The sequence below is a fragment of the Oncorhynchus tshawytscha genome, unplaced genomic scaffold (assembly GCF_018296145.1).
Source record: "Oncorhynchus tshawytscha isolate Ot180627B unplaced genomic scaffold, Otsh_v2.0 Un_scaffold_1528_pilon_pilon, whole genome shotgun sequence".
Lineage (NCBI taxonomy): Eukaryota > Metazoa > Chordata > Actinopteri > Salmoniformes > Salmonidae > Oncorhynchus > Oncorhynchus tshawytscha.
The window spans coordinates 508,869-523,821 of NW_024609832.1; the positions used below are offsets into that span (position 1 = coordinate 508,869).

The following is a 14,953-nucleotide window of genomic DNA, read 5'->3' on the forward strand; positions in this document are numbered from 1 at the left end:
TAGTATCTAGAAGAAACTTCTCAAAATGTTTTTACATACAAATGAAAATTACTGTGGTGTCCATGCAAGATACTTGTCTTGTACATTGTTATGTTCTAATCCAATTTGAAATGTAATGATTTGAGCAACTTTTCCCCCTCCTCACAATACACACAATAAGCCAAAAGGACAATCCTGCTGAGCTTTATAAAGCTTACAGATATTTTATTCAAAGTAATTGTGTGTTAGACAGGTTCTGAACAGGCCTTCCTTCAAAACCAAACAGAAGAAATCAAAATGAATCCATTAAAAAAGTCAAAAGGAACTCCAACACAAAAAAATGTACAAACATGTAAAACTACATACAAGTCAAATAAATTACGTCTTTGTGCCTCCACTGCTGTTGCCAGGTTCTTCCATCTCTCCCACATAAATTAAGGCTAAAAACAGAGGTTAACCATAATCTATTTATTCCAGTAAACCCACTAGCATTTCCACATAGTAGCACTGAGAAGCTAGCAAAGCAATAGCTGATTAGTAGAACTCAATAGTAAAATATCAAAAGGATGAGAACAAAGAGTCAAGCAAGTGAACCACTCCCCCTCTAGTGGTCATTTCTGGTTCAGAATAACCACTCTCTCTAGTGGTTGTTTCTGGTTCAGAATAACCACTCTCTCTAGTGCTGCTTCTGGTTCAGAATAACCACGCTCTCTAGTGGTCGTTTCTGGTTCAGAATAACCACTCTCTCTAGTGCTGCTTCTGGTTCAGAATAACTACTCTCTCTTTTGCTGTTTCTGGTTCAGAATAACCACTCTCTCTAGCGCTGTTTCTGGTTCAGAATAACCACTCTCTCTAGTGGTCGTTTCTGGTTCAGAATAACCACTCTCTATAGTGCTGTTTCTGGTTCAGAATAACCACTCTCTCTAGTGCTGTTTCTGGTTCAGAATAACCACTCTCTCTAGTGCTGTTTTTGCTTCATAATAACCACTCTCTCTAGTGCTGTTTTTGCTTCATAATAACCACTCTCTCTAGTGGTCGTTTCTGGTTCAGAATAACCACTCTCTCTAGTGCTGCTTCTGGTTCAGAATAACTACTCTCTCTTTTGCTGTTTCTGGTTCAGAATAACCACTCTCTCTAGTGCTGTTTTTGCTTCATAATAACCACTCTCTCTAGTGCTGTTTTTGCTTCATAATAACCACTCTCTCTAGTGGTCGTTTCTGGTTCAGAATAACCACTCTCTCTAGTGCAGTTTCTGGTTCAGAATAACCACTAGTACAGTTTCTGGTCCAGATTTTTTTTTAAAGACCCACCACATATTGCATGCACTCTGTTCAGGACTGTTCCATGAGAAACTCCTTCTCCTTAAACAATCTTCTCCTTAAAAAAAATAATAGTGACTAACTTGAGGCCTACAGAGAGGATATTCCTGTGACAGAAGCAGTATTTTTTGTCCACGTGTGGAAACTAGTAAGGCTTTACAGATCCGAAGACAGAGATCACAATACCTTTAGAAGAGAGAGGATTATAAAGTCTGGTTACTAGGCTGTTCCCAGAACCCAGAACCTACTCCTGGACATAAAATCATGCTCAATGGAGAATCTCTATTGAAAGTCCAGGAGACAAGGCCCTACTTTTCTAAAACAAGTGTCACCCATTATGGTGAAGGTTAGGACTGTGTAAGGGTAAACTGATCCTAGATCTGCTGCAGCAGGAAACTAAACTAACTAACTGTGTTTTGGTGCTGCTGTAGTCAGTTACTTACTCTCCAACAGACTACAGTACTACACTCAAACCTACATAGGAAAGCCCTTGGTGATGAAAAGTGCACAAAGATATGTTAAAAACAGATGTAGGAATATTCGCTTGATGGAAAACCAACCCCCAGTCTTCTTCCTGAAACGTCACTTGAATATGCCTGGGTTTAGCTTTCTTTCTTTTTTCCAAAGTTTTTCGGTTATTGCACATTTCTAAAATGGCAGACAGTTTCTCAGGATGACTGTGTTTGTTGGCTGCAAGGCAGATCAAAGGCCCATGAGTGAAACCACCTCCTGCAGTACCTGTATTAGAACAGACTATTCCTTATGGGTTCATCAGTAACTCCTACATCTATTAACATGAAACAAGACTTTCAGTACCTCAACTGGTGGACTCCAATCTTTGAAAGCCCTCTGCCTCATGGTTCACACACAAGTTTGAATGGAAAATAAGGCCAACGTCTGAGGTGTTTTACAGCGGAGACTGCATCCTCTTGCCCTTCAGACCATCTTAGAGAGTCAAACTAAACCTTATGATGTTGACCATTCAAACGTCCTGCAATATCCCAATGGGAATGGAGTGAGTAGTGTCATACTGTAGTATCATCATAATAGCAGTCTGGTGTCTGTAGCTTCCCTCAGCTTCTACAATCAAAAAAAGAAAACCCCAAAGAAAATCCACAAACCAAAACCTGAAGAAATAAAAGAAACTAAACCAAAACGTTGAGTCAAATCTAAATAAAATTTAATGATTGCATGTTCAAAGTAAAACAATCAAAACAAAGGACCAAAAACAGAACCAAAAAAAAATGATCACAAAGGCCATAAATTCTTCTTTAGCTCGAGATGAGCAGTAAAAAACAAAAACAACTCAACTCTCCGATCAGTAGTCTACGCTTCGACGAAAAAAGAAAAGTTAGTCTCTCAAAGAAAATTCAAGAAAAACATCAAAGATACTAAAGAGAGAACTTTTTTTCTACAAAAACAGCAAACTGGATGAGAGAGAGAGCTGTGTTGCTCCACTCTTGTTAGATTCAGCCTTAGTACCGGTTGTTCAGATGTCCAAACTATTACTGGTAAGGGGAAATGAGTCATAACGGTAAGCATCTTCCCTATTCACAAAGCTTCTCAGAGGACTTAATGCTGATCTAAGATCAGCTCCTCTCGGTCCATATAAATCGTACTTATTTATGATCCTAGATCAGCATGTGAATACTGGCCCTGGGATCATACCCTTCCATTTCTTTGGTCCTTCTTAAACATGTTCCTACTTTAAAATCTCCAGACTTTTTTTTTTTTTTTTTTTTTACATGGCCTCTCAAGAGTCAACTTTTAAAAGAGCCCCAAAACGTGACACACATGCTGCTATGTAAATGGTACCATCCAGTACCTAACATGAGGCGTATAAAACTGATTCCACACGGTGAGAGAAGACCAATGTATGGTTTACGTCAAAACAGCCGACTATCGCTCTGACATTATATAATAAGGATTTAAAAAGTGCTTTCCTTTTAGAATGGCTGGAGACAGTGGATGGCTTGACAGGGAGGGTAACTTAAGGCATATATTTCTACACTGGAACCAGCGTCTAAGACAGCATGCTTCCTCCTACAGTGGGGGACTAGACGTATGACTGTAGAGCATCCTTCTCCAAGCCCCTACCGTGGTCCTACCATTCATATGGCACATAGCGACACTAGTTTAGTCTCACAGGAAAAACAATCTAGTCTTGAATTGTGAAATTGGTCACCATATCAGGATAAACATTGAGAACTGCGTTTGGAACATCCCAAAGCATGAGTAAAAAAAAAAACAAGAGAAATATCAAACTCAGCCTAGACTCTCTGTTAGACTAGTACAAAGATGCAGAGTGAGAATGGGCTTAGTGAGATAACGCTAAAAACAAGTTTGTTTTGTCAAACTGAGGCAATTTACCCTCCATATTAGAAGCCTGGGGTGAGGTTTCTCTCCTCCCTCTATCACCCCACCTCCCTCTTCTCCCTCTACTTGTGGCCTTTGCTGGTCTTGAACGACACCTGTAGGATCTTGTCCCCGAGGCGGTAACCGTTGAGGCTGCCGATCGCCATGGCGGCCTCCTCATAGTTCGTCATGGTAACAAAGCCAAAGCCTTTGCACTTGTTGGTGTTGAAGTCGCGGATGACCTTGACGTTGGTGACGGCGCCGAAGGGCCCGAACATCTGCCATAGGATGCCCTCGTCGGCGTCCTGGCCCAGGTTGTAGATGAAGATGCACCAGCCAGAGGTGGCGTTCCCCGGCACACTCACCCCAGACATACCGCTCATATGGTCCACAGACATGGGAGAAAACCTGGGGGAGGACAGAGGGGGCTAGGGTTATCACTCTGTCTCTTCACACTCATTTTAGAGAACCTGAGAGGGGACAACGCTTCAGTGTGTGTGTTACCTGAATCTCTGAGCCTGGTGGTGAACTGGCCCTCCAAAGCGGCGTCCCTGGTTGTGGTAGAGCTGAGATATGAGCTGAGTGTTCTTGGCCTGGTTGGGGCTGGCAGCAAACTTCACTGTGATTGGCTCAGCGGATCCGGGGGGTTTCTGTCCGTTCAGGTCTTTTATGGCGTCCTCGGCCTCCGCTCGCTTGTCAAACCGGATGAACGCCACCCCCCGAGACAGGCCTGGGAAAAGACATGAACAGGACAGGTTCAGCTGAGAGACAGACGAACACAGCGAGGCCTGGTTCTAGAATGTGTGTCTGTGTGGTCCTACCAGAGGCCTGGTCGACCAGCACCCGGGAGTTGATGATGCGTCCGTAGCGAGCGAACATGTCCTCCACGTCTTTCTGGGTCATGGTCTTGGGCAGGCCACTGATGTACAGGTTGGCATCTTTAATGGTGTCAGAGCTCGGCCGCGCATATGAAACCTAACACCAGAGGGCAGCACAGAGCACATTAAACACCACTGACGATACCCTCCATAGTACACACTGATTACACACAACCCTGAATTATATCTAGCCAGAAATGAGAAATTACTTTAAATAAAAAGTGGTTATTAGAAGGTTGTTTTAATTATGTTTGTATATTTTTATGCAATCTTGGCAAATGAATGTTTTGTAATTGCCTTATGTTTTGAATTGACAAAATCATGAGTTTACTTTTATAAAGCCTTCATGAGTAATGTCTCCAAAACTAGAAAATTAAAAAGTGAAAAGGTGCCTTGACTGACCATTGTGGCTTTTACGTAGAAAAACCATTCCCTTAGTAAGATGTGGTGGGCAATATCGAAGTAGGACTTTCCAAGTTTCAAAATGACGTAAACAACTATTATAGTACCAAAATCAACATAGGGAAAAACATTCTCAGGAGTGATTTTTTTTCTCTCGTACCAAACCAAATAAAAAGTTCCAAACTTAAAATGATAAATTAACGTGTAAAATGTCAACCTGAGGTAGTGGTGCTGAATAAAGAATTTAAAAAAGTTTAGTCCTGAATAAGGCTGAAAATACGGTTGCACTTCTCTACTCCATCCGTCAGAAGCGGGGCCAGTGATCTATCAGACGTAGTCCTGTCTAATATAGACCCACACTAACGCCGATTCCCAAATCCAATCCTAAACTATTGGCACTACATGCCCATCTGAAACGATTGGGTTGGTATTGGCAAAGGGCAAAGAAAGGCTAACATAACACCATATTGCTAACACCCACACAATCCTTTCAGATCCATAGGAGGGCCTAGGAGGAAGCGTCTAGGGGTGGATTTGACAGTCAGCCTCAGTAGAGAAGGGCTAGTTTAAATGACATGACATGGTTGGGTTGACACAGTACTGTAGGAACACCTTATTGCACGTTACCTTGATAGTTTTAGACTGTAGCCTTAGTCCATTCAGAGTATTGATAGCTCTTTCTGCATCGCTAGGGGTAAGATAGTTAACAAATCCGTACCCTAAACTGTGGCCTAGAGAAAAAAAAAGGAAAACAATAAAATAAAATAAAAAAACGTTGTATAGTTTCAAATAAATCGGCACACTGGTCAAATAAATGATTAAACAAAACAAATCTACACAATGCATGCTAGTCGTGAAACAAGTAACAAAGAAATAGGCTTCAACCAAACTGGACTGTTTTCCTGGAATAAGGAAAGCTGAGCCCATCACGGACAGATGGAGAGCATGGGTAAATATCTACACCAACAGCCTTATACAAAATAACTATGTGGAATACCTCATATCAAGTTCAGGAGGACAAATGTTCAAATTACAGCGAGACATAGTCCTAGGCCTAAACAGAACATATGACATGAAGCTGTTTGCATAGATACTACAAACATCTCACCACAAAGTTACTAGTGAGCATGTCAAAGATCTCTGTCTCATCAGCAGTTCTCATACACCTACAAGAGGCAGACAGGGCAGTATACCAGTTACTCTACACACTGACTGGTTGGCTTGAACAAACATGTTATGGAGGTGCCCTTCGTAATATTTCAACAATTATGGGGGTCCCCAAGGTTTGTTAAAAGGTACCCCTGAGTCGTGTTCGGTAGGACGCAACATAGCAAAATGTTCAAACACGCCCCTGTAAAATGTGAGCCATACACACAGACCAACTCCTCCATCCATTCTACTCCAAGGTCAGAGGTCACACACCTGTAGTGCATTGTGGGACAAGGTGTTCCGTACCTGCCACTTTGTCCCGTATGAGCTTGGCGGACTCCACCTCGCCAATGCTGCTGAAGAGGCTGCGTAGCTCGTCCTGGCTCATGCTCTGGGGAAGGTAGTTGACTATCAGGTTGGTCTTGGCATCCGTCACCTCATCTCCTCCTCCCATGTGATCCTCGTAGCCGTTGGACATGTCATACACCTCCTGGGGAGGGAGGGAGGCACAGTTAAGGAAGAGAAAAACAGGCATTCGGAAGTAAACCAGCATGGCTGAAACGTCAACGGGATGCAGATTTTAAATCATAAAAGGAAAACAATAATAACATTTTTACAAAATCTACATGCAACATTGTAAACATAGCATCCTAATCTACAGAGCCTAATTACACCCCAGATGTAGGAGCACAATGGTGGATGGCAGCAATGACTGTAGCTCCTCTTACCCACAAGTTAATCACCTGCAGTACTTTCACAGCCAGACTCAACTCAGCTACTCTCTACATAATCATGGACCAGGCATTATTATTATTTTTTAAACACGCCTATACCCAGCCAGCTCCGACACTACTCTGGGATAAGAGCTTGAGATCCAGAGACCACAAACGTCACAGAACATTGGGATGATTCTGTGGTGTAGAATGGAGAAACTCCCAGTCAGCCCCACCACATTTCATTTATTTCTGCAGCGTTCTAAACAACTTCATCCCACTAACCAAGCCTGGTTGTTGTGGTCTGACAGAGTTCTAAACCAGGGGTAACCAACCATTCATTCCGGAGAACCGTTGAGGCATTGATTAGTAGAAACAGCCATCATGGATGTTAGAACAGGCCTTGTGAGCAAACGCCTGCTTACCCAGCAGGGGTCACGGTCACGCAGAATTCTGCATTTTTCACGCAGAAAATAAATGTATATCTGCTGCGTTTTGTAAAAGCAAATGTAAAATGCATATTGTAGTTCCTGCTCGGAATCAGACACATTTTGTGCTTCCGTTGCACCTCTCCACTCAGATGAGAATTTGGGGACGGACATTATTTGAGCAGACTGCCTGATGTGTAGCTACTTCTCTCTTTATGGTAAAATGCAAAATTAAATTGATGTAAAACATTAGGAAATGTACTTGGCTACATTCTTTCTATGATAAACAGAAATATGATGGTCATGCAAGTATTTTTTTTGCAAGAAATACCTTGCTTTTTCATATGTAAGAAAATGTACCTGTGTGACTGCTAGCCAAATAGGCTTGCACTTCTGTTGTGATCTGATGAAAATTAAGCTATTTTCTGCAGAATGTGTTGCACTAATGTGTTTTCTATGAAGCAAAACGATAGTTGCACGCACGCACCCCCCCAGATCACTATATTGAATCAACAAAAAACAACTTTCAATATAAAACTCAGGTGAAATAGTTTAAAACAGATTTTTTCTGGCCTGCGTTTTGAAAATGCAGATATCTGAACTCCAATGCTACCCCTGCCCAGTGGGAAGAGGGTTAGCTAGCTGCAACCACCGATCTGAACATTGCATCCCCTTGATCAGGCCTCAGTGCTGTTTTCTGACAGCCCCTCAATGAATGGAGCGCCATCTGTTTGTGTATTCTGTGGGGTAAGACAGTTAGCCATCCAGCAGACCTTTGGATGAATGAAACTCCTGTACTTCACTAGTAAACATGACCAATACTGATGGGTCTGACTATAAGGATAATTTCTATGCCTTTTTCTCTACTTGCGAGCAATAATAAATATTTATACCAGTATGTTAATAAGTGTAGGTACTCAAACACTTCCTCTTATGATGCTTGTGTATAGAGTGATATTGAAACCCCAGTGTTAAATTCAAATCTTATTGGTCACATACACATGGTTAGCAGATGCTCATTCGAGTGTAACGAAATGCTTGTGCTTCTAGTTCCAACCGTGCAGTAATATCTAACAAGTAATTTAACAATTTCACAACAACTACCTTATACACACACAAGTGTAAAGGAATAAGAATACAGTGCCTTGCGAAAGTATTCGGCCCCCTTGAACTTTGCGACCTTTTGCCACATTTCAGGCTTCAAACATAAAGATATAAAACTGTATTTTTTGTGAAGAATCAACAACAAGTGGGACACAATCATGAAGTGGAACAACATTTATTGGATATTTCAAACTTTTTTAACAAATCAAAAACAGAAAAATTGGGCGTGCAAAATTATTCAGCCCCCTTAAGTTAATACTTTGTAGCGCCACCTTTTGCTGCGATTACAGCTGTAAGTCGCTTGGGGTCTGTCTCTTATCAGTTTTGCACATCGAGAGACTGAAATGTTTTCCTATTCCTCCTTGCAAAACAGCTCGAGCTCAGTGAGGTTGGATGGAGAGCATTTGTGAACAGCAGTTTTCAGTTCTTTCCACAGATTCTCGATTGGATTCAGGTCTGGACTTTGACTTGGCCATTCTAACACCTGGATATGTTTATTTTTGAACCATTCCATTGTAGATTTTGCTTTATGTTTTGGATCATTGTCTTGTTGGAAGACAAATCTCCGTCCCAGTCTCAGGTCTTTTGCAGACTCCATCAGGTTTTCTTCCAGAATGGTCCTGTATTTGGCTCCATCCATCTTCCCATCAATTTTAACCATCTTCCCTGTCCCTGCTGAAGAAAAGCAGGCCCAAACCATGATGCTGCCACCACCATGTTTGACAGTGGGGATGGTGTGTTCAGGGTGATGAGCTGTGTTGCTTTTACGCCAAACATAACGTTTTGCATTGTTGCCAAAAAGTTCAATTTTGGTTTCATCTGACCAGAGCACCTTCTTCCACATGTTTGGTGTGTCTCCCAGGTGGCTTGTGGCAAACTTTAAACAACACTTTTTATGGATATCTTTAAGAAATGGCTTTCTTCTTGCCACTCTTCCATAAAGGCCAGATTTGTGCAATATACGACTGATTGTTGTCCTATGGACAGAGTCTCCCACCTCAGCTGTAGATCTCTGCAGTTCATCCAGAGTGATCATGGGCCTCTTGGCTGCATCTCTGATCAGTTTTCTCCTTGTATGAGCTGAAAGTTTAGAGGGACGGCCAGGTCTTGGTAGATTTGCAGTGGTCTGATACTCCTTCCATTTCAATATTAATCGCTTGCACAGTGCTCCTTGGGATGTTTAAAGCTTGGGAAATCTTTTTGTATCCAAATCCGGCTTTAAACTTCTTCACAACAGTATCTCGGACCTGCCTGGTGTGTTCCTTGTTCTTCATGATGCTCTCTGCGCTTTTAACGGACCTCTGAGACTATCACAGTGCAGGTGCATTTATACGGAGACTTGATTACACACAGGTGGATTGTATTTATCATCATTAGTCATTTAGGTCAACATTGGATCATTCAGAGATCCTCACTGAACTTCTGGAGAGAGTTTGCTGCACTGAAAGTAAAGGGGCTGAATTTTGCACGCCCAATTTTTCAGTTTTTGATTTGTTAAAAAAAAATGAAATATCCAATAAATGTCGTTCCACTTCATGATTGTGTCCCACTTGTTGTTGATTCTTCACAAAAAAATACAGTTTTATATCTTTATGTTTGAAGCCTGAAATGTGGCAAAAGGTCGCAAAGTTCAAGGGGGCCGAATACTTTCGCAAGGCACTGTATGTACATATAAATATGGATGAGCAATGGCCGAACGGTATGGGCAAGATGCAGTAGATGGTATAGAGTACAGTATAATCCTATGAGATGAGTAATGTAGGGTATGTAAACATTATATAAAGTGGCATTGTTTAAAGTGACTAGTGATACATTTATTACATCCTATTTTTAATTATCAATACATTTGAAAACCATGGGCCAAAGCGTAACATATTAACGCAATCTGATTAAATAGCTAGCTAGCTAGATTACAGTTGTTACAATATAATTACTTTAGGACTGATCTAGATCCTCCCCTAATGGGAAAAGTCATACTCACTTTTAGGTACCTGATGTGGCCTCTTCGAACAGCCATGAAGACCCCTCGCTGCTCCCAAAGCTGGAGGAGGTATCACAAACAAAATAATGTTTTTGGGACAAACAAAAAAATAGGGGTGAGGAGGGGGGTAGGGTTTGTTTTCAAACAAAATTAATAATGAGCTAAACAAAAACGAAACGGTAAATTGGGCCTCCCACTTCTGGCGCACCTGTGAAGAAGAGCAGAGCATTATTTTGTTAGTCCCCGAGTGCCTAATTGGCTTACGACCACTGAGCTATTACGAGTGTTATTTTGGTGACTTATGATTTGTGGCATGTTTAGTTAGCAACCAGACTATACACAGTAGCTAGCTAGTACGTTGGCGAACTAACATATTAGCCAACTACTGTAGCTAGAGTTGGCCTGTTTGTGGCTAACGTTGCCTCATCGAGCACTACGGTAGACAAATGAGAGCAAAACATTCCTACCGCAACGTTAGTCACTAGTTTGTGTGAGTTAGCTAACGTTAGTACCTAGCGAGTTATATAAATATCTAGCAACTATTTACGCCAGGGGGCGTGAACGCTTTGGTTGCTTACTAGCTGGCTAGTTAATAACTAGCTAGCAGCAGCTACTACTACTTTCCTAACTACAAAAGGAAGAAAATAACATTCTCAAACGCAAAGCAAATGGACATTGCCCTGCTAATTAGCGAACACATTGCTGCAGGAAAACGTTAGCTAACTAGGCCATATGCCCACCGTTCCCTTATTTTCGCGAGCATGTGTTGAATGCGGTCCCTCTCCCCCACCTAAAACTCCGACACCTTGTTCAGGGCCTTGTTAGCTACAGTTAGCCATCTAGCTAGATTAGCCAAGCTGGCTCAAATATCATTCTGTGGTTAGCTATCTGGCACTGGTGGGGCCTCCAAACCCGCATTGCTGGCATTCGGCTTTGTTGTAGCAGAGCAAAATGGTAAATCAACAACTGGATTACTACAACATAGCTAGTTCGACAACCATATAGCTAACTTACCAGCTTTTTGTCGTTGGTGCTTTCGCTGTTCTTGTCTGTCAATCGTTCCGTGTTTTTTTTAGCTAGCTAACGTTAGCTGACAGCTCCTTCTCGCAGGCACCAAAACCAAGAGGACCGCTGACGAAAGCAGATCCACACCCACCTCTGCAGATGATTTGTTACTGCCCTTGTCAATTACAGATGTGACAACTCTACGGGCACTTTATGTCCTCAGGGTCAATTTGGGGGATTTTATTTAAAAAAATATATATATATATAAAGTTCACAGTACAATCAGAACACCTCTCTATCAAGTATTTTAGCTACTTTTCAGATGCATTTTATACCTCAATTTCACTGTTTTGTCCTTGTCCCTGACCCAGACTTTTGAGCTTCTATTGTTTTTCCATCAGAAAACATTATTACACATATCATGTTATCTACTAAAGTGTCAATTAAATAAAACTTATATCAATATTTATTGTGAGTATGCCCTTTATATTGTTTTTTTTAATACAAAATATACCTGTCCTTTGAGGGCAAATTCCTTTAATTTTTTTCGAGAGAATGTTAATTTAGTTACACTGAAGCACATGGCTGCAGCAGACAGTTGTTCCAGATGTGATGTAAATATCGTTTGTGTAGAGAATATTTTTGACAGTCATTTCCAAACAGGCTATAATTTCTTGTAGATTGTTTTATAAACACTGACAACTAAAATATTGTGTTGTGTATTATTATTATTAATAATAATAAGGCCAGCATCCCGGAGACGCCTCTTCACTGTTGACGTCAAGACTGGTGTTTTGCAGGTACTATTTAATGAAACTGCCAGTTAAGGACTTGTGAGGCGTCTGTTTCTCAAACTAGACCCTAATGTACTTGTCCTCTTGCTCAGTTTTGCACCAGGGCCTCCCCCAAAAAATAATCAAAATCAAATTTATTTATAACTCCCTTCGTACATTTACTGATATGTCAAAGTGCTGTACAGAAACCCAGCCTAAAACCCCAAACAGCAAGCAATGCAGGTGTAGAAGCACGGTGGATAGGAAAAACTCCCTTGAAAAGCCAAAACCTAGAAAGAAACTTAGAGAGGAACCAGGCTATGAGGGGTGGCCAGTCCTCTTCTGGCTGTGCCGGGTGGAGATTATAACAGAACATGGCCAAGATGTTCATAAATGACCAGCATGGACAAATAATAATAATCACAGTAGTTGTCGAGGGTTCAGCAAGTCAGCACCTCAGGAGTAAATGTCAGTTGGCTTTTCATAGCCGATCATTAAAAGTATCTCTGCCGCTCCTGCTGTCTCTAGAGAGTTGAAAACAGCAGGTCTGGGACAGGTAGCACGTCCAGTGAACAGGTCAGGATTCCATAGCCACAGGCAGAACAGTTGAAACTGGAGCAGCAGCACGGCCAGGTGGACTGGGGACAGCAAGGAGTCATCATGCCAGGTAGTCCTGAGGCATGGTCCTAGGGCTCAGGTCCTTCGAGAGAGAGAAAGAAAGAGAGAATTAGAGAGAGCATACTTAAATTCACACAGGACACCGGATAAGACAGGATAAGTACTCCAGATATAACAAACTGACCCTAGCCCCCTGACACAAACTACTGCAGCATAAACACTGGAGGCTGAGACAGGAGGGGTCAGGAGACACTCTTTCTATTCTGGTTAGGGCCAGTTTGCACTGTTCTGTGAAGGAAGTAGTGCACAGCATTGTATGACATTTTTCAGTTTCTTGGCAATTTCTCACATGGAATAGCCTTCATTTCTCAGAACAAGAATAGACTGACGAGTTTCAGAAGAAAGGTCTTTGTTTCCAGCCATTTCGAGCCTGTAATCAGGTGCTGATGCTCCAGATACTCAACTAGTCTAAAGAAGGACAGTTTTATTGATTCTTTAAAATCAGACAAACAGTTTTCAGCCATGATAACATAATTGCAAATGGGTTTTCTAATGATCAATTAGCCTTTTAAAATGATAAACTGGATTAGCTAACACAATGTGCCATTAGAACACAGGAGTGATGTTTGCTGACAATGGGCCTCTGTACGCCTACGTAAATATTCCATCAAAATAAAAATCGTCCGTGTCCAGCTACAATAGTCAATTACAACATTAACAATGTCTACATTGTATTTCTGATCAATTTTAATGGACAAAAAATTATTTGCTTTTCTTTCAAAAACAAGGACAAGTGATCCCAAACGTTTGAATGGTAGTGTACATTCCTGAATAGGATGATCGCAGCATTTATCGGATATTATTTCTAGACAAATCAAAGACAATTATAATACTGTTCAAAATGGTGTTTCAATAACTTTTAATTTGCCCAGCTACAAACCGGTAAGTTGAAATCAAATGATAGCCACACAGCACAGTATCAACCAGTCAATTACTCAAAAGCCATGCAGGGTAGTTTAAAAATGTAATTAATATATAATCTGCAGGACCCCCCTCCCCATAGAGAGCAGTCTTTTCAAATAGTTCTTACACTTAAAAGGGCATTATCAGCATTTTCACAATTCCATAGTATTCTCCCAACCTCAGTGTGAGGGCCAGTATTCCTTACTCCCTGTCCAGTATTCCTTACTCCCTGTCCAGTATTCCTTACTCCCTGTCCAGTATTCCATACTCCCTGTCCAGTATTCCATACTCCCTGTCCAGTATTCCATACTCCCTGTCCAGTATTCCATACTCCCTGTCCAGTATTCCATACTCCCTGTCCAGTATTCCATACTCCCTGTCCAGTATTCCATACTCCCTGTCCAGTATTCCATACTCCTGTCCAGTATTCCATACTCCCTGTCCAGTATTCCATACTCCCCGTCCAGTATTCCATACTCCCCGTCCAGTATTCCATACTCCCTGTCCAGTATTCCATACTCCCCGTCCAGTATTCCTTACTCCCCGTCCAGTATTCCATACTCCCCGTCCAGTATTCCATACTCCCCGTCCAGTATTCCATACTCCCCGTCCAGTATTCCATACTCCCCGTCCAGTATTCCATACTCCCCGTCCAGTATTCCATACTCCCCGTCCAGTATTCCATACTCCCTGTCCAGTATTCCATACTCCCCTGTCCAGTATTCCATACTCCCTGTCCAGTATTCCTTACTCCCTGTCCAGTATTCCATACTCCCTGTCCAGTATTCCATACTCCCTGTCCAGTATTCCATACTCCCTGTCCAGTATTCCATACTCCCTGTCCAGTATTCCTTACTCCCTGTCCAGTATTCCATACTCCCTGTCCAGTATTCCTTACTCCCTGTCCAGTATACCATACTCCCTGTCCAGTATTCCTTACTCCCTGTCCAGTATTCCATACTCCCTGTCCAGTATTCCTTACTCCTGTCCAGTATTCCATACTCCTGTCCAGTATTCCATACTCCCTGTCCAGTATTCCATACTCCTGTCCAGTATTCCATACTCCCTGTCCAGTATTCCATACTCCCTGTCCAGTATTCCATACTCCCTGTCCAGTATTCCATACTCCCTGTCCAGTATTCCAGTATTCCATACTCCCCTGTCCAGTATTCCTTACTCCTGTCCAGTATTCCTTACTCCCTGTCCAGTATTCCATACTCCCTGTCCAGTATTCCTTACTCCCTGTCCAGTATACCATACTCCCCGTCCAGTATTCCTTACTCCCT

At 41.9% G+C, this 14,953-nt stretch overlaps 1 protein-coding gene across 3 annotated transcripts; it reads right to left on the reverse strand.

Annotated features, from left to right (window-relative positions):
• Window positions 1–167: 167 nt before the first annotated feature.
• elavl1a (ELAV like RNA binding protein 1a) lies at window positions 168–11,493 on the reverse strand. 3 transcript variants are annotated; one of them, XM_024425616.2, is made up of 7 exons: window positions 11,323–11,493; window positions 10,309–10,516; window positions 6,356–6,572; window positions 5,561–5,664; window positions 4,475–4,628; window positions 4,158–4,383; window positions 168–4,061 (listed from the first exon to the last, which is right to left on the reverse strand). In XM_024425616.2, exons 2-7 carry the CDS (start codon window positions 10,342–10,344, stop codon window positions 3,737–3,739), a joined length of 1,062 nt encoding a protein of 353 aa, XP_024281384.2. In that variant the 5' UTR covers window positions 10,345–10,516; window positions 11,323–11,493; the 3' UTR covers window positions 168–3,736. The 3 variants fall into 3 exon arrangements, with proteins under 3 accessions (XP_024281384.2, XP_024281385.2, XP_024281386.2); XM_024425617.2 differs by having other exon boundaries at window positions 6,389–6,572; window positions 11,323–11,488; XM_024425618.2 differs by lacking the exons at window positions 5,561–5,664; window positions 10,309–10,516; window positions 11,323–11,493 and having other exon boundaries at window positions 6,389–6,525.
• Between the last annotated feature and the right edge of the window lie 3,460 nt (window positions 11,494–14,953).

What these genes read in the sequence shown, in the direction of transcription:
- elavl1a (XM_024425616.2), bottom strand. Translation starts at nt 10,344, where the DNA reads ATGGCTGTTCGAAGAGGCCACATCAGGTACCTAAAA. An exon ending in TGTCCCACAATGCACTACAG is followed by an intron (nt 5,665 to 6,355) that starts GTGTGTGACCTC and finishes TTTTTTCTCTAG; the next exon opens with GCCACAGTTTAGGGTACGGA. An exon ending in TACAGTCTAAAACTATCAAG is followed by an intron (nt 4,629 to 5,560) that starts GTAACGTGCAAT and finishes CTCTGGTGTTAG; the next exon opens with GTTTCATATGCGCGGCCGAG.